Source organism: Callorhinus ursinus, unplaced genomic scaffold, assembly GCF_003265705.2.
Source record: "Callorhinus ursinus isolate GAN/ISIS: 27379988/994484 unplaced genomic scaffold, GSC_fseal_2.0 scaffold27, whole genome shotgun sequence".
NCBI lineage: Eukaryota > Metazoa > Chordata > Mammalia > Carnivora > Otariidae > Callorhinus > Callorhinus ursinus.
In genome coordinates, this window is record NW_027397089.1 from 6,345,072 (window position 1) to 6,366,931 (window position 21,860).

Consider the following 21,860-nt stretch of genomic DNA (forward strand, 5'->3'; position numbering starts at 1 on the left):
TTTCTTCCTATATTACTTTGAAATTGATTCTCCATATGTTTTCAGAACACACTGGTTGTAAAATGTTATGTGATAATTAAAGTATCAGATCTTATTCTTTCTCACAGTACAATAACATCATTGTACAAAATATGAAGCTCATCAATGAATCAATATGGAAAGCTATATGAAATGTATTTACACGAAAGTTCCCTGTGACAAAAGTTTATCTAAGTTTATATATAAACTGACAATAAGTATACAACAAATTAAATATAACTTTGTAGGCTACTTGATTTGATTCCTAACCCTCTTCAGCAAATCATGATACCTAATGCTTGAAACTTTTAAATCCTCTCCAAATGGACATCAAATAATGATACTAGACAAAGAAGAGGTGAAATGAGTAGCTCTCAACCAAGTTTCTCCAAATTACAATTTGTAAAATGTATTTGCAAAATTCTCACTTATACTTTTAAACTCATTAACTGTCAGTATTGAAAGCAATATACAATAAACATGTTTTCAGCAAATGAAATATGTGGAGCCAGAATCAAAAAAGGATTTAAAATATCAAACATTGAGCTGTTCAGAAAAATACAAGTTCAAACACAATGTAAATGCTTTTAAAACATTTAATTTAGAATTCATAAATAAAAATAAGTAAAATACAAATTTACCCAAGAATATATCACTTAATGCACCAGGAGTATTATATAAATTCCAGCTTTTTAATTCTTCCCACCCTTAGCCTAGGGGAAAAAAAAAGATGATAGTTCAAAATAGATCCTATACTTTTACCCAATTCAATAACTGTAAAGCTGGTTTATATTAGTAGAACTAAAAATTCACAATATTATAAAAAGAGCCAATAATCACAGCTGCAAAAACTTGGTATTTTTTTAATAACCATCTTGACAATGGCACAGGTTTCTATATTGGGTGTGGTCACAAAAATGACCTTACATGTTCCAACACATATCTACTAGACTACCTTGGGTTTAAAAAAAAATAAAAAAGTACTTTTTGTTAAATTAATTCTGGATCTACTTCTTTTTCTACTTTTATCCAAATGACTTGTCACAAGAAGCTTTATGACATTAAATTATTAGCTAACTAAAATGACATTAATTTCTACCAAGTCGAAGGATGACGTTTAATCAACAATAAGAAATTTTTGTATTCTACATGTGGTAGAAGGATTTAACTAAAAAAATTTACTGTAGTAATGAACAACCAAAAACAAACTAAATGCTTAACTATACAGGTACAGTTAAACCAGTTATGGTGTGTGTGTATGTGTGTGTGTGTGTGTGTGTGTGTGTACGTATGTACATATACATACATATATATACTGTGGAATACTATAGAACAAAAAATAAGTTCATACATACTGATACTAAAATACAAGTCGGGGTGCCTGGGTGGCTCAGTCATTAAGCATCTGCCTTCAGCTCAAGTCATGGTCCTGGGGTCCTGAGATCGAGCCCCATATCAGGCTCCCTGCTCAGCAGGAAGCCTGTTTCTCCCCCTCCCACTCCCCCTGCTTGTGTTCCCTCTCTTGCTATGTCTCTATCAGTCAAATAAATAAAGTCTTAAATAAATAAATAAAATACAAGTCATATTGAATAAATACAGAAAGAAACAAAAGAATAGATTGAGTGGAATAACATTTTCTGTAAATACAAATAAAAAAATTATACAATATGGTATTAGCATATATGCATATGCAAATATGGAGAAAATCCTATAGAAGGGCTCACGTGTCAAACTGCTAATGGTTACCTCTGGGGAGAATTGTTTGAATTTAATTTCAACAAGAATGTATTCCTCTATTATTTGTGGGAAAAAAAAGACCTAACATGAAATTCAGGGGGAAAAGGACTTTTTTTTTTTTGAGCATGAAAATAAAATCTTTATTTTCAGTTATTACCCACCAATAAGGGAAAATTAGGTTCACAGTATTGGCTCTTGACACAAAGTGAACTAGAAAGCAAAATTACATCCATCAGATACAACTAATGGACCAACTTTTTTAAAATTAAGTCTATCTTGAAAGCTTGCAACATACCAGTCCTCAGTTTGCTTTAAATGATTAAGCTTATGCAGGCATCGAATCAGAGAATAATGCTGTGTATGTCCCTCATATTGACATGTATCATGATTTCTATAACAATATTCATAACAAATTTTTTTCTTAATCTTACCCTTTACCCACAATATTTTTCAGATGCATATATCATGCCTTTTTTTTTCTAAAAGAGGTAGAACCACAGTGAAGATAAAAGCTAATCTAGCAATTAATTCTATAGAATTTTGTTCTTGAACTTCTTCAGCTGCAGATTATTAAACATTCTACAACTTCTCCAATGCAGAGCAACATCTAGCATTACCTTTGTAATCTACTGAGTATGTTTTCAACAAACACTTATCAGTCAATTGAAAAGAATTCTATACTAAAATAAGACTACTGTCATTCTACAATTTGCATATGTTTGTATATGCCAATGTGTGTAAACTTTTTTCTAAAGTATGCCACAGTTTAATAGAGAAAGCAGACTCTCAAACCTCTACCTTATATTCATCCACAATAATGCTGAGAGCTTCATGACCAGCTTTCCTCATGTCTTCCAATTCTTGTTTATGTTTTTCCTGAAAAACAAAAACAAAAAACTTAAACCATGGTTTGTTCTTTTGTTTACAAAATAAAACCACTGACTTCTTGTATCCATGAATGATTGAGTGGTTTATGGCACACTAATGCTGCAGCTAAAAGCAATGAGAAAAAATAAAGTTCTGTTTAAAAGCATTAGGGAGGACTGAAGCAATGAAAAAAGACAGGAAAACATAACTGCGAGGAAAACCATACTGACAGGTGAGATAACACAAAACAATAGTGTTACCTCTTGAGGCATATGGCAATTCTGCACCTGGATCAAGGGCCAGGAGGGATTGTGTTACTGCAATAAGCTTGGGCCTCTATATATTTTTTATTACTTCTCCAGTAATATACACATACCAATAGTTTAATACACTAACAAATTTGGAGAACTGCTGGATTAAGGTGACCAACCTCTCATTCTATCTTCCTAGCAAAGGAATGGATGAACTTTCTTTGGAGAACGTTAACATCTTACAGAGCCTTTCTAATTTTTCAAATACTCTGTACAGGTTTCAATACAAAAGTATCAGAGCTGGCAACAGAGGAGACCAAAAACACAGAAAACAGAAAACACAAAAGAAATAGGCTCACGGATGATTTAGATATTAGTTATCAAAGAGTTTAAAATATGTTACGATTCAGGGGCACAGTCGCTTAAGCATCTGACTTTTGGTTTCAGCTCAGGTTGTGATCTCTGTGTCATGAGATCAAGCCCCAGGTCGGGCTCCGCACTCAGTGCGGAGTCAGCTTAGGATGCTCTCTCCCTTTCCCTCTCCCTCTGCCCCTCCTGCTCATGCTCTCTCTCTTTCTAAAATAAGTAAATAAATCTTAAAAAAATACAAAGTAGAGGAGAAATGAAGAAAATGGATAGGATATGGATTTTCATCAGAGAACTGGAATTCATGAGATAGAAATTTTACAGCTGAGAAATAGGCACTATTAATAACTCAACAGATGAGGTAAACAGTAGATGAAATGAAGCAGGAAGCAGAATTAGAGAACCAAAAGTTAGTGGGGGGGGGAAGAGATTTGAGTGAAAAGAGGAATAAAACTATGGAAAATACAAAAAACAAATCTAAAATGACATGAGACAGAGTAAAAAGATTTAAATAGACATGTAACAAAAGAATCTTTAAAAAATAATCCAAAATAAGACACAAATGAAATGTAGTAAGATGATAAAAATAAAATAATTGAGAAAAATGAAAAATGCAAATTTACATCATACATGAATTAGGATATTACATTAACCTACAGCTATTTCTAAAAAAAAAAACCATTAAGATATAAATACACCTAAAAATGAAATTTTAGATAAAATAAAAAAACTCCTAAGAAAAAGCACAACTTATCAAAATTTTAAAAAGATGAAATAAAAAAATCTTCATAGTCCTATTTATATTAGAAAAACTGAATTTATCATTAAAAAAAAAACCCAACAACCTCTGACCAAGGAATTTTGAAGCCTTGATGACTTAACAGGTGATTTTAATAAACATTTAAGAAAGAAATAAGAGAAATCTTACACAAACTCTTCCAGAGAATAGGAAATGAGGGAGTACTTCCCTACATATTTTATTAGGACAGCATATCCCTTATACTTAACTCTGCAAGGATATTTAAAAGCAGAAAAAATTATGAACCACTCTTTTTTAAGTATAGAAACAAATTCTAAACAAAGTATTAGCTAACTGAGTGTAGCAATATATAAATAGAATAACCCCTCAATCAAGTGGGATTTATTTTAGGAATATCAACCTGGGAGAAGTGATATACACCATTTCAGGCTTGAATCACAAAAAACCTTCCACAAACTCCTTTTCTTCCCCTACTTGCTTGCTGGATGGCAATGCCCAAGGTGACAACGAAAGCCAGATTCTGCGGAGGGCACGTCCTCTGCCAGCTTGAAATCCTGAGTGACTGCAGGGAATGACTGCATCCTCACCCTAATGGACTTTGAGAGAAAATTAAACTTCAGCTATATTTAGGATAAAAGATAATGCCAATAATTTTTGTCCATTTACTGCTTCCACTTGCTCATTCATCATCTCCCCTCATTTATTATACTTTACTGACTTAACAGGTTCTATTTTATTATTAACATCTAAATTCCCTTTCTGGTATATCCCTTTATATACCTTAGTGTGGCTAAATCACTATTTCCCAAAATTGCCTCAGTATAGAAAAATCATCAAGGGTACTTGTTATAAATATGGATTTTTGTTGGTATAATTATCAATCTATGGCTTATGGCAACAATCTTTCTGAAGACACTTTTCCATTTCTATGAGAGTTGTTTGAGTAAAAACTAAATTACATAACAGTCCAATTACCTGGTTAAGCAAGTTATGTACTATATTACAGTAAAAACAAGGAAACAAGTAAGGGCATCACTATCAACTCATCACTTTGGATCTCCCATTCACATCAGGTTATCTCACAAAAAACTTATGACTGTTTCATATAAGGACCTAGGGAGGGCAAAAAGCATCAATCCATGTGCTAAGGATTAACATAATTTTTCTCTTACTTTTCAAGATTAAAAATATGTAAATAGAAATAGATATTCTGACATCTTTCCATATCATAGTGGATCATCTCAGGCAGTTCTTGGGATGCATACGTTTCACTTTCAGGCCAGCAATATGTAAGAAGCTCATATAAAATAGGCAAATATGGTCAAACTACGGACATTAACAACATACATTAACATATTAAACCTCAGACAAACCCAGAAGGAAATATGTTGAACTTTACTAAAACCAGCATTTTCCAAACTTAACTAAACAAATACTAATTTACGTTTTTTCTCTTCTGACATTATCTATTATTAACTAATCTCTTCAGTTTAGAATTGAGGAAACTTAGAACCAAAAAGGTCAAAAAGCTATTTAGAATTAGTCTGAGCAAAGCATATTAACCTAGATCCGTTAAGTAAAACTAAGAATGTATTCTTTCACCTAATTAATTACAAATTAGAGATGAATATGAACCATTTCAATGATCAACTTTGATAATTCAATAACTATAGTCCTGAATAAGGACATAAATCATCAAAAAAGTATTGATGTGCTATTAAAAAAGCACAGAGTACAATGTACGAAGCAATTCACAGAAAAGGTATTTTCTTAAAGACATTTCATAAATAATCAAAATGTTCTTTGACATATTTTAACTGACAATGAACATTTTATTAATGGCTGTATCTTCTAGAAAGGAACATTAATTCACTGCTTTGCATAGTGTCTGAGAACATATCAGCTATCAACATGCTGAATTATGCTGAAATTCTCATTACTGACATAATGGCTTTCTATAATCATTTTAGATATCAGAATGAAAATTTTGACTGTTATATTCAATTTTTAAAAATGATATAGAGATATTCAGTAATATTCATCATAATTCAAGGTAGAAAATATAGACTTTCCAAGTACTATGAAATTTATACGTACCAATCACCTAAAATTCTCCCATATGCCATTATTTTATACCAAATTTTCTCAGTAAGCATTATATTTAATTTACTATGTTTATTATATTTATATAATATATAATATATAATTTATTATATTTAATTACTATGTACCAGACTGCTAGGCTCTGGGGATAAAAAGATGATTAAAATATAACAGTTATCCTCAGTCTGGTAACATAAAAGATTGAGTAACCAGTGTCCAAAGCCAGATAAAGACAATAGAAGAAAACTACATAGCCCTATAAATATAGATGTAACACTCTTCAATAAAATAACAGTAAACAGAAACTAACAGCATTTTAAAAGGATTATGCACTAAGGACCAAGTGGAATTTATCTCAAGGTGGTTCAACATACAACAGCAATCCATTTAATACACCATTTTAAAATGAAAAAGGAAAAGAATAAACGCACATGATGCAGAGAAACAATGACAAGATTAAACATACTTTCTTGATAAAAACACTCAACAAACTAAAAACAGATAGTAACATCTTCAACCTGATAAGGGGCATCTGTGCTAACATCATAATTTTTGCAAGAGACTAAAACTTTAACATCAGAAACAAGACAAGGATATACACTCTAGACTCCAGACACTTCTATTTAACATTGTACTGAAGGCCTAGCAAAGGCCTTAGGCAAGAAAAATAAACAAAAGGCAAACTAAGAAATTACTAGATTAGAAATGAAGTGTAACTATCCCTATTTACAGAAGATGTGATTTTATATATACTGGAAACTACAGAATTATTAGACCCAATAAGCAATACACTATTTGACCTAATAAACAAGTTCAGCAAAGTTATAAGATACAAGGTCAACACACAAAAATCATGTGTATTTCTACACACTTGTAATAATGAACAATCCAAACATGAAATCAAGAAAAAAATTCCACTTACAATAGCATGAAAAAAACTACTTAGGAATAAATTTTACCAAAGAAATATAAAACTTTTACACTAAAAACTATAAAATATTAGAGAATCTTAATAAATGGAAAGATACCCTGTGTTACTGGAATGGAAGACTTAATGTGTTAAGATTTGACTAATCCCCAAATTTATCTATAGATTCAGTATAATCTGTATCGAGATTTTAGTGGCTTTATTTTGCAGAAACAGACAAGCTGATCCTAAAATTCACATTGAATTGCAAGGGATGGGGCGCCTGGGTGGCTCAGTTGGTTAAACATCCGACCCTTGACCTCAGCTCAGGTCTTGACCTCAGGGTCCTGAGTTCCAGTTCAAGCCCCACATTGGGCTCCACGCCCAGCCCATATTTTATGGAAAAAAAAAAAAAGTAAGAATTGCAAGGGATTATGAATAGCTAAAACAATTTTGCAAAAGATGATCAAAGTTGCAAGACTGGTATTTTCTAATTTGAAAACTTAGCACAAAGGTGCAGTAGCCAAACATTGTGGTACTGGCATAAGGATAGAGATTGAGTTCAATGGAAAATAGAAATGAGTTCCAAAATAAGCCTATCTGTCCATAATCAATTGATTTTTGACAAAGTGACAAGACAATTCAATAGCAAAGACATAATCTTATCAACAAATGATGGTGGGACAACTGAATCCACATACAAAAGAATAAATCTGGACCCCCACCTTGCATGATATATAAAAATTAAGTAAAAATGGATTAAATACCTGAATACAAGAGCTAAAATTATTAAACTCTTGAAGGAAAAATAGGTGCATATTTTTGTAATCTTGGGTTAGGCAATGGTTTCTGAAAATATGATAGACACCAGAAGCACAAGCAAATAAAAAAAAATGAATTAGATTTCACCAAAACTTAAAACTTTTGTGAATTAAAGGACACGAACAAGAAGGCAAAAAGGCAACCCACTCAATATTTGCAAATAATGTATTTGATAAAGGTCTAGTATCCAGAATATATATGTCTCATAACTCAGCAATAAAAAGATAGTCAAATTTTAAAATGGGCAAAGAACTTAAATATTTTTCCAAAGACACAAATGCCCAACATCATTAGCTATTATGGAGATGCAACATTCTCCTTCCTTCAGTGTTTTGTGCTACTCCTTACAATTTCCCTACCACCCAACTCTGTATTTTAAGAAGGGTGCTTTCACCAGGTATTTATTTCTATGAGAAATGAGGGCTCAGAGCACTCTGCCAGTTTCAGCTGCTGGTCTCAGATATGTCTTCCAAGTCCTCTACTCTGTTGGCAAGTGTTCCTTTGGGGGCAGCAATCTATGCCTGGATCACTGAGCACTCAGGACCACCCTAAGTCCCCTTATGTTCTCCTCCATTACTCCAGATGTGATAGACACAGACACCTCATTGTTGTCAATAGTTCTGCTCTACCTGCTTGTGCTCTAAAATTCATTTAAACAACTGTCATCTATTTTTTGTTATTGAATATAGTGTTTATGACTTTTTTTTTAACTATCTTAGTCTAATTTTGCAAAAAAAATTTGAGAAGATTCAAAAACTCTGCAGACTCTGTCTCAGCCATCATCATGCCAAATCCACCATTTCCTTCTTGGAATATTTTGTTTACATGGTTCTCTTCCTATCTCTTCCTTCTCAGTCTATTCTGTTGGCTTCTTTTCATTGCCCCAATTTGAAACGTAGAAGTTCCCTGGGAATCAGATCGCTTCTTTTACTTCTTCAACCTTTAATTAACCTTAATTAATTCTATTACCTTAAATATTATCTATGTATAACTCCTTAATTTATATCTCCAACCTGGCCATGGCTAATCCCCAGATTTATATATCCAATTACCTATTAAGGTTTTTACATGGATAGCTGAAAGGAATCTCAAGTTTAACTTGGGAAGGTGAAATTTTACTTGCCATTGAATATGTATCTCAAATGGTGCCTGGTATATAATGTCAGCTTGAAGAATCAGGACTGAATAAAGAAGACAGAGTGGACAGGATTTGAGGGCCAAATATATTTGGAAAAGTGAAAAAGGTGTTTCATTCTTCATCAAAGAGAAAGAGTTATTTAACATCATAATAAGTATATTAAAAATGTATTTAAAACCTGGTCTTCAAAAAGGAGGTTATTAATAGGTTGACATACATATCTATTGAGTGAATGAATGAGATTATAATCAACATTATTTTCTGATACAAGCTCAGCTTATAAATTGACAAACATTTTTGGACATTTTTTTTATCTGTTAAATGAGAGAGTTGGATTTAATCATTTTCTAAAATACCCTTCCAATTTTCTTCATGCTATTCAGTGATACAGTAGGCTGAAACTAGATCAACCAACCTCCCTTTGCTACTTCAGAGTTACTGACTGTAATCATACAACCACACTGTAACACACAGGCTGCCCAGTTACCAAAAGAAAACACAGGAATAACCAGATAGTCCTACATGGCCTGAAATTTTTCTTTCAAGAATACAGAGCCAAAAATTTACAACCTATCTTCAAAGTAGTCAAAACCAAATTTGACCACAATGATAATTTTCTTTCAAAATGTCAAACCCAAAACCATCACTAGAAAGGGAAGATTTAGGAAAATGCCTTCACCTTAAATAAAATTACAGACTTTTTAAACAAGAAGAGACTTGAAAGGTAAGCCATTCCATTGTATTCATTTTATAAATGAGGAAACTGAGATGTAGAGAGGTCAAGAAGTTTGTTCAAGGTCACTTAGTTCAGTAAGGGTGGGGTAAAGCCTGAATCAGATCTGCTGAAAGCCAGCCCAACATTTATGGAAAAATACTCTGTCAAAGACTGAACTGACTTGAGTATATTCCCAACTCTTCATCAACAGATTTGTTTTCTACATAAAACTCAATAATACATAGATTCATATGTCATAAGTCATGCCTTCTGATGAAAGTAAGACACTAAGTGGTCACTCTTGGTAAAACCTGACATAGTCATTCATCAATTTATTCCTGCCAACCAGAAATTTTGGTCTGACAACAAAGATGTAAAGTAAGGCGCTTTTCAAAGGTTATCAGAAGCCCATTCCAACAATTGTCCACTCCCCATAATCACTCCAATACTAACTCCTTGACAAAATTATTAAATATACATGGGTCTAATACCCTTAATATGCCTGGACATGACTGGTATTAAAAAATTATTTGCTGAATACATAAATATGTAAATAGGAACCACATAATTAACAAACAGAAGTAGTTCACAAAAAATGGAAAATCAGCAATTTTTTAAAGTAATCATCATTGGTATACTGATGACAAAACTCAATGCAGATATCTGAATCAAGATTTATACAATTTTTTAAAGACTAAGCTTATGGCACAAACTGATAAACATTTCTCAATTTATATTATATTATTGTTAGCCGTTAACAAACCAAGTAGAACCCATATTAATCACACCTAGCAAATTAATCCATGTATAGTAACAGGATCCTGTGCCAGGTAGATAGTTAAAAGCTAATATTTGATTGACGTACTTGGAATGAATTACAAGAAAGAGAGAGGAAGGAAGGAAGGAAGGAAGGAAGGAAGGAAGGAAGGAAGGAAGGGAGAGAGAGAGGGAGGAAACGAACTTCAAAGACCAATTAACCATTACAGTCCACCTGTTAGAAAGCAGTTGCTTCTCACCTTCTAAATTCTTTGGCCAAAATCAAGTCTATAATTAGACTGAATATGTCTGATTGAGAAAGGTTTTCCAATATAGGCTTCACCACTTTCTCTGAAGCCACAAGATTACATCCCTTTCACAACAACTAATCAACTATATTGGATAAGGCAGCCATAAACACTTCCAGATATTCCAAAAGGAAATTTGCAGAGCAAGAAATCAAAATAAAGATAATGGGATAACAACCAACCAATGCACTGAAAAGGTTCTGACTGAGAAATGGTATAATTCACTCCCCCCCACTACCAACACACCAAAATCTGTAGAATCCAACACACCAAAGTGGCCTAACTATAAATGTCAGAGAAGTACAAATAAGAACAATTATCCTATATGCAACTACTTTGTCAAAACAGAACAAAAATGACAAAACACCACCTTCTCCATCTCTCACTGATCCCACATTTGTCAGATGCAAGAGGCCTAGTTGGTTTCTTTTTTTATTATTATTATGTTATGTTAATCACCACACATTACATCATTAGTTTTTGATGTAGTGTTCCATGATTCACTGCGTATAACACCCAGTGCTCCATGCAGTATGTGCCCTCTTTAATACCCAACACCAGGCTAACCCATCCCCCCAACCTCTCCCCTCTAGAACCCTCAGTTTGTTTCTCAGAGTCCATAGTCTCTCATGGTTCATGTCCCCCTCTGATAGCCTAGTTGGTTTCTAAAAGAATGCATTACACAGCATTGTGGAACAAGTCCTTCTCACTGAATAAATGTTTAATCTCTTATCTCCTCATTCTATCTCATTTCTTAGCACCCCTATACAATAAGTAACAATAACACAAGGCAAAATCCTTCAAAATTATACCAACTCAGTCTCACAGACTAATTCAAATATGTAGCCAAATATAAAATAGGAAAAAAAATAACACAAACTTGTAAGAATCAGCCTACAGGTATAAAGTAATATTACATATGGAAATAGAGCACTTTTGCCATAGTAAACTGTACGCAGTACTAAAACAGACCTTAATAAATCTGTCCCTTTGGCTTCAGATTTCCCAAATATTTCAAAGGATTAATTTTCATCTCTGGCCTTATCCCATTAATGGCTGCCTTAACACACTGTGGATTTCATCAACTCTGCTGAATCCTCTCAGTCAAAAACAAGATAACAAAAACTCGTTCTGGAAGTTTCCTAACAAATACAGTGATGAAGGTATGCAGAGAGTCCCACAATTTATTCACACTAGCATAGATGTAATTGACTTTTCTATATGCTAACTTAGGAAACCATAGGTAACAATGTTACATGCACGTCTAAACCAAAACTTCAAGGAAAAGAATTAGTAATTAACAAATGAGGAGTAAATAAGCAGGTCACACCTAATTCATCACACTAAAGATGAAAACAACTACTCAAGTGAAACTCATAAAAGAGGATGGTAAGTTTACTACAGTGCCATTATTGTTGTCATTATCATTTCCCCGTCAGAACAACATCTCCTCTACCAACTACCATCTGTTAACGAATAAGGGCCAAATTTTGCACAGTCTGAGAATATGGCCTCTTGCATAAGTCCGGCTAAATTCCTGGCTAATTTGTTGATTGGACTGGCCCTGTTCCAACTGCTACTTCAATGTCACCTTATAATTTACTTCAGTGGGAAAAGCATAAACTCCACTCTGCACCAGATTTAAAACAAATGACTATTAATCATCAACTTTGTTCAAGTCTTCAAAGCCAAAGTGCTGAGAAGCAGATGATTGAAACTAACTCAAGCCAAGCAAGGGGAAGAAAGACGGACATAGAAAGGAGGGGAAAAAAGATGAAGGAAAAGAGGAAGGAAGAAAGGCTGGAAAAGAGGGCAGGTAGGAAAGAACAGACATAGTTTGCAATCATAAAATGGGCTGCACCTACCTGTACCAGGTACAACACAGGTACTTTGAGGTTCCTTACTTTGAAAGTACCAAAGAATAATTTTTAGCCGGCTGAGGTTAAAGAAATGACTTATGCCTTATATATACAATAAATCTACAAACATCACAGTAATCAATAAGGATGTGAACCTTTCTAAAATTCTTCTAATTTCCTTATGACTATTTCCATTTTAAGCCTACTCTCCAAAGTTTGATTGTATTTTAGTTCTGGTAATAGAAAGGGCCCTTCTAATAACACGGCTTCTCAAATATTTAATAGTTTGATCAAGAAAAGAAAAATGGCTTAACAAGAAAAATCACTTTATATGTTTTGGTCATTTGTCTTTATATTTTGAGTGTTTATCATCCACAGTCTTACAATTTGCCTTGACATTTTTAAATATACTGAAATTCATCTTTGATGCTTATGGTCGGTTGAAGATTATGTTCAAGCCCTAATCCCTGATATCTGTGCATGTAATACTATTTGGAAATAGGGTATTCACGAAGACATACTTAAGCATCACAAGATCAGATCATCTTGGATTTTAGAGTAAGCCCTAAGTAGTAAGATGAGTTTCCTTATAAGACAAAGGAGAGGGAGGTGTGAGACACCGAGATACAGCGGAGAAGGCCGCGTGAGGAGGATGCAGAAATGGGATTATGCTGCCACAAGCCAAAGATCAGCAGGTGCCAGCAGAAGCAAGAAGAGGCAAGGGAAAATTCTCCCCCAGAACCTCTGGAGCAAGCACAGCCCTGCCAAGACGCTGATTTTAGACTTATGACTTCTATAGCTATGAGAGAATAAATCTCTGCTGTCTATCCTAAGCTACTAAGTTTGTGGAACTTCGTTATAGCAGCTTTAGGAAACGAATTTAGGGCGCCTGGGTGGCTCAGCTGGTTAAGCGACTGCCTTTGGCTCAGGTCATGACCCTGGAGTCCCAGGATCGAGTCCCACGTCAGGCTCCCTGCTCGGCGGGGAGTCTGCTTCTCCCTCTGACCCTCTTCCCTCTCATGCTATCTCTCATTCTCTCTCTCTCAAATAAATAAATAAAATCTTAAAAAAAAAAAAAGGAAACGAATTTAATTTAGCTTTTGGTGCCAAGAATAGGGATGCTACTCAAACAAATACCTAAAAATGTGGAAGTAGCTTAGGAATTGGATAGTGGATAGAGGCTGGAAGAATTTTACAGTGCAAGATAAAAACTGCCTAACTTATTTTGAAGAGGTGGTTGGTAGAAATATGGATGTGAAGGGTGATACTGGTAAGGGATCAGAAGGGAGTGAAGAGTAAGGCAGAAAAAGTTAGCAATTTAGGAAACATATATCATCATGAACAGAATCTTGGTAGAAATATGAATGCTAAAGATGCTCCCAGGATGTCTCAGAAGAAAATGAAATACATGTTACTGGAAACTAGAAGATAGGTTATCTTTGTTATAAAGTGATAGAAAACTTGGATGAATTGTGTTCTATTATTGGATAGAAAGTAAAACTTCCATATTTAGCTGAGGAGATTTCTAAATAAAGTGTTGAAGGTATAGTCTGGTTTCTCCTTGCTGCATATGATAAAATGCAAGAGGAAAGAGATAATTGAGAAAGGATATGTTAAGCAAAAAGGAACCAACACTTGATAATTTGGGAGATTCTCAGTCTATCCAAATTGCAAACGATGTTAGAATTAGAAAATCCACACATATGAAACTGCTCTGAAAGAAGGTCAAAAGTGTGATGGGGACAATGTTTGCTCAAGAGATTACATGTGTGAGTCATGAACCCAATCAAACATCTGCACAGAAGCCAGAGAAAGAAATAAGATTATGCAGAAAGATCTTTGGAGAACCCACTTGTCTAATGGCATGAATCCCCTCAACTCACACAGAAGATCCATGAGCTTTTTAAGAATGTTTTACCAGCAGAATAACAGCAAGCCTGGACTGAGACCACCCCTAAACAATTACAATAGAAGAATAAAGGACAATTCTCTGGAGAGGGCAATACAGAAGGTATCTAAAGTGGGAACACCAGGAACACATGAGGGCAAAACCACCACTAAAAAGAGGAGAATTCATGAAAGTTTACATATTAAGTATTAAGCCCCAGAAATCATTCCCTATGTAGTCGGATTATCCTCACAGGGTAGGAGACTAAACGGGCCTTCTATACAAACTGTAATAAAATCCACAAGAAAAGATAGGACCAACTACATAATTTCTGGGCCCCAGCCTGAAATATAAATGTAGAACACTTGTTCAAAAATTAAGAACTTCAAGATGGCAACAAGGCAGATCACACATCACAAAACCAAACATGGTACCCCTAAAATCAAATGGGCCCTGTGCAAATCATAAGTTGCATGCTCATGAAGCCAGCCCTGCTTAAAAACAATGACAGTGGAAAAGTGGTGACAGTCAATAGCCTTGTCAGAAAACCTTACAGTGAAGCCTCCTTTACAAGCCCATTCACTGGCACAGAACTTCCAGTCACTCTTTTGTGCCCCACTCTTAAGAAGAGATAGCTATGGACCAGTCAATTAAAGAAAGACTCTAAAAAGGCCAGAACACAGTAATGGAAAAAAGAAAAAAAAAATCATCTTGGAAGAAACATTACATAATAATAAAAAAATAATCACATTAACATCCTCAAACAAATAAGAGAAGATATAACATCTATAAAACAAGTACCAAATGCTATTTAAAAAAAAAAGGAATCCCCCAAAACTCTTGGGGATTCAAAACATAATATGTATAAAAACATCAGCAGAAGACTTGGGAAATAAAGTTTCTCTTCTCCAGAAAGGAGAGAAAAAATAAAGGAAGGGAAATACAATAAGGCAATCCAGTAGATCCAGGACCCAAATAACAGGTATTACAAAGAAGAGATAATAGATATTGTTATCCAAATAGAGAAGTTACCAAAAGTAAAACAAGGAATTCCCCAGATCTAAACTTTATACACCAAGGGATGCCTTGAGTTCCTCCAAAATGGACAAATGTGGGTGAGGAACTTTATTTCCAGCACTAGTGCATACCTTCAGGAAAAACACAACTAGAAAAAATCAGGGAAAAAAATAAAGACAAGATCATCCACACAGCTTAATATTTACAATAATGCTTGATTTACAGAAAGTAAGGAAATTTCCAAAGGAAAAAATTTTTTTAAAAAAACCTAATTTTGGGCACCTGGGTGGCTCAGTCGGTTAAGCATCTGCCTTCGGCTCAGGTCATGATCCCGGGGTCCCGGGATGAAGCCCCACATCTGGCTCCCTGCTCAGTGGGAAGCCTGCTTCTCCCTCTCCCACTCCCCCTGCTTGTGTTCTCTCTCTCGCTGTGTCTCTCTCTGTCAAATAAATAAATAAAATCTTTTAAAAAAACAACTAATTTTTATACAGGAAGCATTCCTTTTTTTTTCTTGTAAGATTTTATTTATTTATGAGAGAGAGAGAGAGCACGTCCACACACACAAGCAGGGGGAGCGGCAGGCAGAGGGAGAAGCAGGCTCCCCGCTGAGCAGGGAGCCAGATGTGGGGCTTCATCCCGGGACCCCGGGATCATGACCTGAGCCGAAGGCAGATGCTTAACCGACTGAGCCATCCAGGTGTCCCAACGGGAAGCATTCCTAAAAAGTCAAACTTGTCTCAGAGACAAAGGTCGTTATACAGGATTTTCAATCAAAAAGGCAAGTCCTGGGGTGGCACTAAATAAAAATAACTAGTTATTAGATAATTACAGTACAAATAGAGACCCTGAAAGTGTGCCAGTATAGTGCCTGGACGGTTGATACTCCCTGCTTCCAAGAGAAGCAAGCATAAAACTCCTGTGAAAGGCAGAATTCTCAATTAAGGACCAGGAATTCAATTAATTGAGATCAAACATATATGAGTTCACAATAAAAATTAATAGAACAATTATATGAAAAAAATCATAATGAGTAAGAATACATGAAAAACAATATTCACTTAAAGATAAACAAAAAGTTGATCAAGAAGGGACAATCAAACCCTCCTACACTGTTGGTGGGAATGCAAGCTGGTGCAGCCACTCTGGAAAACAGTATGGAGGTTCCTCAAACAGTTGAAAATAGAGCTACCCTATGACCCAGCAATTGCACTACTGGGTATTTACCCCAAAGATACAAATGTAGGGATCCGAAGGGGTAAATGCACCCCAATGTTTATAGCAGCAATGTCCACAATAGCCAAACTATGGAAAGAGCCAAGATGTCCATCAACAGATGAATGGATAAAGAAGATGTGGTATATATATACAACGAAATATGCAGCCATCAAAAAAAAAAAATGAAATCTTGCCATTTGCAATGATGTGGATGGAACTAGAGGGTATTATGCTAAGTGAAATAAGTCAATCAGAGAAAGACATGTATCATATGATCTCACTGATATGAGGAATACTTAACCTCAGGAAACAAACTGAGGGTTGCTGGAGTGGTGGGGGGTGGAGGGATGGGGTGGCTGGGTGACAGACACTGGGGAGGGTATGTGCTATGGTGAGCACTGTGAATTGTGTAAGGCTGTTGAATCACAGACCTGTACCTCTGAAAAAAATAATAAATTATATGTTAAAAAAAAAAAAAAGATAATAGGAAGGGAAAAATGAAGGGGGGGAATCGGAGGGGGAGACAAACCATGAGAGACTATGGACTCTGAGAAACAAACTGAGGGTTCTAGAGGGGAGGGGGGTGGGGGGATGGGTTAGCCTGGTGATGGGTATTAAAGAGGGCACGTACTGAATGGAAAAAAAAGTTATTTAACAGTTTTGACTATGCCATCTGTTAACCAAATATTCATTTGTCTAATCATCTTCTGAGTTAAGCTTGTCCAAGTTATACTCTGTAGAGGCTCAGAAGAAACAGATATCTCTTCCAGAATTGGAGGAATATGAAAACAAAGGAATAAAGGCAAAATGACTTAACAAGGCCTGAGAATTCAGTTTCAAAGAAAAGCCACTTTGGGGAATATTTGGATAATATAGCTCACTTGTTAAGAACTTAGAATTTTAGAAAAAAAATGTAGTTTGGAAAAATATGTCTTTAAGATAACATTAAATATACATTTATTTATTTAAAAAAAGCAGGGACACTCAATTATGTGATTTAATTCACTGTGTAAACGCTGAATACTGATATAATCAAATTAATGATATAACTATACTTAAAAAAATGAAGAGAATCTAAGTATAGATTGGCCATAAGAATTTACAACATTTAAAAAAATCAAGAAGTAGCAATATTTTAAGAGTGTTATTTAGAAATATGGGCATAAATATTAATTTAACACAATCAAAGTGTTGCTGTTGGTGGGGCAGAAAAATGGCAGGAGCAGGGAAAAAAAAAACCTATAAATGTTGCTTTCATCATAAGGTGTTTAGAATTATAGGACTCTTTAAACTATATTTATAATTTTAATAAGACTTGTTTAAGGTGGAAGCATTACCTGTGTTAGATCTTATACTCTGCAATAACTGTAGAAGGTAAATGAGTAAATAACCATAAAACCCTAGACCTTCCGTCTTGAGTAAAAATGTCTAAATGCACAAGGTCACATGTACAAGGGGACTGAAATAAAAGGTCAGAAACCACTTAAATGTTTACAACGGGGTACTTGTTAAATAAATGATAGTACATCTATTCAATAGATTATTAAGAGACTCTCACTATACTGATATGAAATAATCTAAGTTATGTTTTTATGTGAAAGAACGCATGATACCTTTTTTCATTTAAAAGTATGGGAGGAAATTAACATAGGCATACCTCAAAGATACTGGGTTTAGTTCCAGACCACAACAAAGGGAATATCACAATAAAGTAAGTCAAATGAACTTTCTGGTTTCTAGTGCCTATAAACTTATGTGTTCACTTTACTGTAGTCTATTAAGTAGGCAATAGCACTGTCTAAAAAAAAAAGTATATACACCTTAATTAAAAAATACTTTACTGTTAAAAACACTAATAACCATCATCTGAGATTTCAGCAAGTCCTAATCTTTTTGCTGGTGGAGAGTCTTGCCTTGATGTTCATGGCTTTCGACCGGTCAGGGGGGTACTTGTTGAAGGTTGGGGTGTCTGTGGCAATTTCTCAAAATAAGACATCAGTGAAGTTTACCACACTGATTGAGTCTTCCTTTCATGAGTGAGTTCTCTGTAGCTTGTGATGCTGTTTGATAGCTTTTCGCCCACAGCAGAACTTTCAGAATTGGAGGCAATCCTCTCAAACCCTGCCACTGCTTTATCAGCTAACGTTGATATAACAATCCTTTATTTCAAAACTCTTCACAGTATTTCACCAGGAGTAGATTCCATCTCAAAAACAAAACAAAACAAAACAAAACAAAACAAAACACTTCCTGTGCTCATCAATAAAAAGCAATAAAAAGCAACTCCTCATTCATTCAAGTTTAATCATGAGACTGGAGCAGTTCAGTCACAACTTCAGGCTCCACTGCCAATGTTAGCTAGTTCTCTTACTATTCCCACCAGACCTGCAGTTACTTCCTGCACTGAAATCTTGAACCCCTCAAAGTCATCCATGAGGGTTAGAATCAATTTTGTCCACACTCTTGTTCATGTTAATGAATCACAAATATTTTTAATGGCATTTAGAACGATGAATCCTTGCCAGAAGGTTTTCAATTAGCTCTCCCAGATGCATCAGAGGAATCACTACCCATGGCAGCTATAGCCGTATGCAATGTATTTGTTAAATAATAAGACTGGGAAGTCAGAATTACTCCTTGATCCATGGGCTGCAGAATGGATGTTGTTGGCAGGCAGGAATACAACACATATCTCATTGTACAAGTCTATCAGAGCTCTTGGATGACGAGGTCCATTGTCAATGAGCAGTCATATTTGAAAGGAATCTTTTTTCTAAGCAGTAGGTCTCAACAGTGGGCTCCAAATATACAGTAAACCACGTTATAAACAGACGTGCTGTCATCTAGGCTTTGTTGTTCCATTGATAAAATAGAGTACTGGGAGAGTAGCTTTAGCATAATTCTTAAGGGCCTTAGGATTTTTGGAATAGTAAATGGGTATTGGCTTTAACTTCAAGTCACCAGCTGCATTAGCCCCACATAGGAGAGTCAGCCTATCATTTGAAGATTTGAAGACAGCAGTGATTTCTCTCTAGCCATGAAAGTCCCAGATGGCACCTTCTTCCAACAGAAGGTTGTTTCACCCACAATGAAAATCTGCCGTTTAGTGTCATTAAGTACCCTAGCTAGACCTTCTGGATAACTTGCTATAGCATCTACATCAGCTCTTGCTGCTTCACTTTGCATTTTGAGGTTACGGAGATAGTTTCCTTCAGAAACCTCATAAACCAAGTTCTGCTAGCTTCCAACCTTTCTTCAGTAGCTTCTTTACCTCTCTCAGCCTTCATGGAATTAAAGGGCCTTGCTCTGGATTAGGCTTCAGTTTAAGGGAATGTTATAGCTGATTTGATCATCTATCCACACCACTAAAACTTTATCCGTATTAGCAATAAGGCTGTTTTACTTTTCATATCATTCATGTGTTTACTGCAGTAGCACTTTTAATTTCCTTCCAGAACTTTTCCTTTGCATTCACAATTTGGCTGTTTGGTGTAAGAGGCCTAGCTTTCAGCCTGTCTCAGCTTTCAACATGCCTTCCTAAGCTTAATCATTTCTAGCTTTTGACTGAAAGTGAGAGATGTGCAATTCTTCCTTTTACTTGAACACTTAGGGGGCACTGCAGGGTTCTTAATTTAAATATAGTGTCTCAGGAATAAACAGGAAGGGCTGGATGAGAGGGAGAGGGGACTGGCTGTGGTTGGTGGAATAGTCAGAACACACACATTTATTAATAAGTTCACTACTTATGTGGGCAAAGTTCATTACAATTACAATAGTCATATCAAAGATCACTGACCACAGGTTGCCATAACAAATAAAATAATAATGAAAAAGTTTGAAATATTGCAAGAATTACCAAAATGTAACACAGAGACATGAAGTGAGCAAATGCTGTTGGTAAGTGACATCAACAAACTTGCTCAAAGCAAGGTTGCCAAAAACCTACAATTTGTATTTAAAAAAAAAAAAGGAATACCTGTGATTTGCCAAAAAGCAAAGTGCAATAAAACAAGACATACCTCTGTTACAAAGAACTGAAGAAGACAGTTCCACCGGAAGATAACACTTCTTACTCATCTACTAAATCCTACACACTCCCTTCCTTATCTACTCAAGGACTTTGAATTACCCTCCCCCTGCACCTCCTTCACTTGATCATCAACTTTCAGATTCAACTCAATCCTATAATGATATAGACATGCTATAGTATTTTCTTTTTTGGAAGCTATAATATTTTCTATTTAAAAAAAAAAATCCCCCTTACCCTACATACACTGAAGTGTATTTCTACTCATTGTGTCTCCACTTGCCTTCCTCCCATTCTCTGAAATCCAAACCACTATACCAAAACTGCCCATCAAGATAACAAATGCCCTACTGCATTAGTTTTCCATTGCTGCCATACAAATTACTTCAAACCTAATGGCTTAGGACAACACCGATTCATTATCTTACTGTTCTGTCCATTAGAACTCAACATAGGTCTCAGAGGGTTAAAATCAAGGTGTTAGCAGGACTGTATTCCTTTCTGGAGGCTTTAGGTTAGTTCCTTTTCCTTACTGTTGCCACAATTCAGTTCCTTACACACAGTTCCAACATCTCAGAACCAGGCAACAGGGCCTCAGATTCTTCTCATGCTTCTCTCTCTCTCTCTCTCTCTTCCTCTCTCAGGGCCTCAGATTCTTCTCATGCTTCTCTCTCTCTCTTACACACACATACACACACACTCACACACATGTGTACATACACCACAGCCAGGAAAGGTTGTCAACTTTTAAGGACTATGTGATTAAATTGAGCTCACCAAGATAATACAGGATAATTTCTGTACCTCAAAGTCCAGAACCTTAATCACATCTGTGAAGTCCCTTCTTTCATACAAGGTCACATGTTCATAGATTCTGGGGTTTAGGGTATGGACATCTAGGGGTGGAGGGGGCATTATTCTGCCTAACATACCTATTCAATGGTCATTTCTCAGTCTTCATTTTAAGTAACCTGTCAACAACATTTGACACACTTGACCACTCTCTCCTTTTTGAAGCACTGTCTTCTCTTGGCCAGGAAAACCAACTTCTCAGTTCTCCTTCTACCCCACTGGCCACTTAATCCCAGCTCTCCCTCTACTGATTC

The 21,860-nt window shown here is 35.3% G+C and overlaps 1 protein-coding gene across 13 annotated transcripts in view; it reads right to left on the reverse strand.

Moving 5' to 3' along the window:
- The window catches only part of CCDC91 (coiled-coil domain containing 91), a 349,003-nt gene that overhangs the window by 194,378 nt on the left and 132,765 nt on the right, over positions 1–21,860 (reverse strand). For all 13 annotated transcript variants that reach the window (XR_012373954.1, XM_073877771.1, XM_073877767.1 and 10 more), the window contains one exon: positions 2,554–2,631. Coding sequence is in view for 12 of the 13 variants with exons in the window: in XM_073877771.1 (XP_073733872.1) it covers positions 2,554–2,631 (78 nt within the window). In the remaining variant the exon portion in view is untranslated. The remainder of the gene's footprint in view (positions 1–2,553; positions 2,632–21,860) is intronic.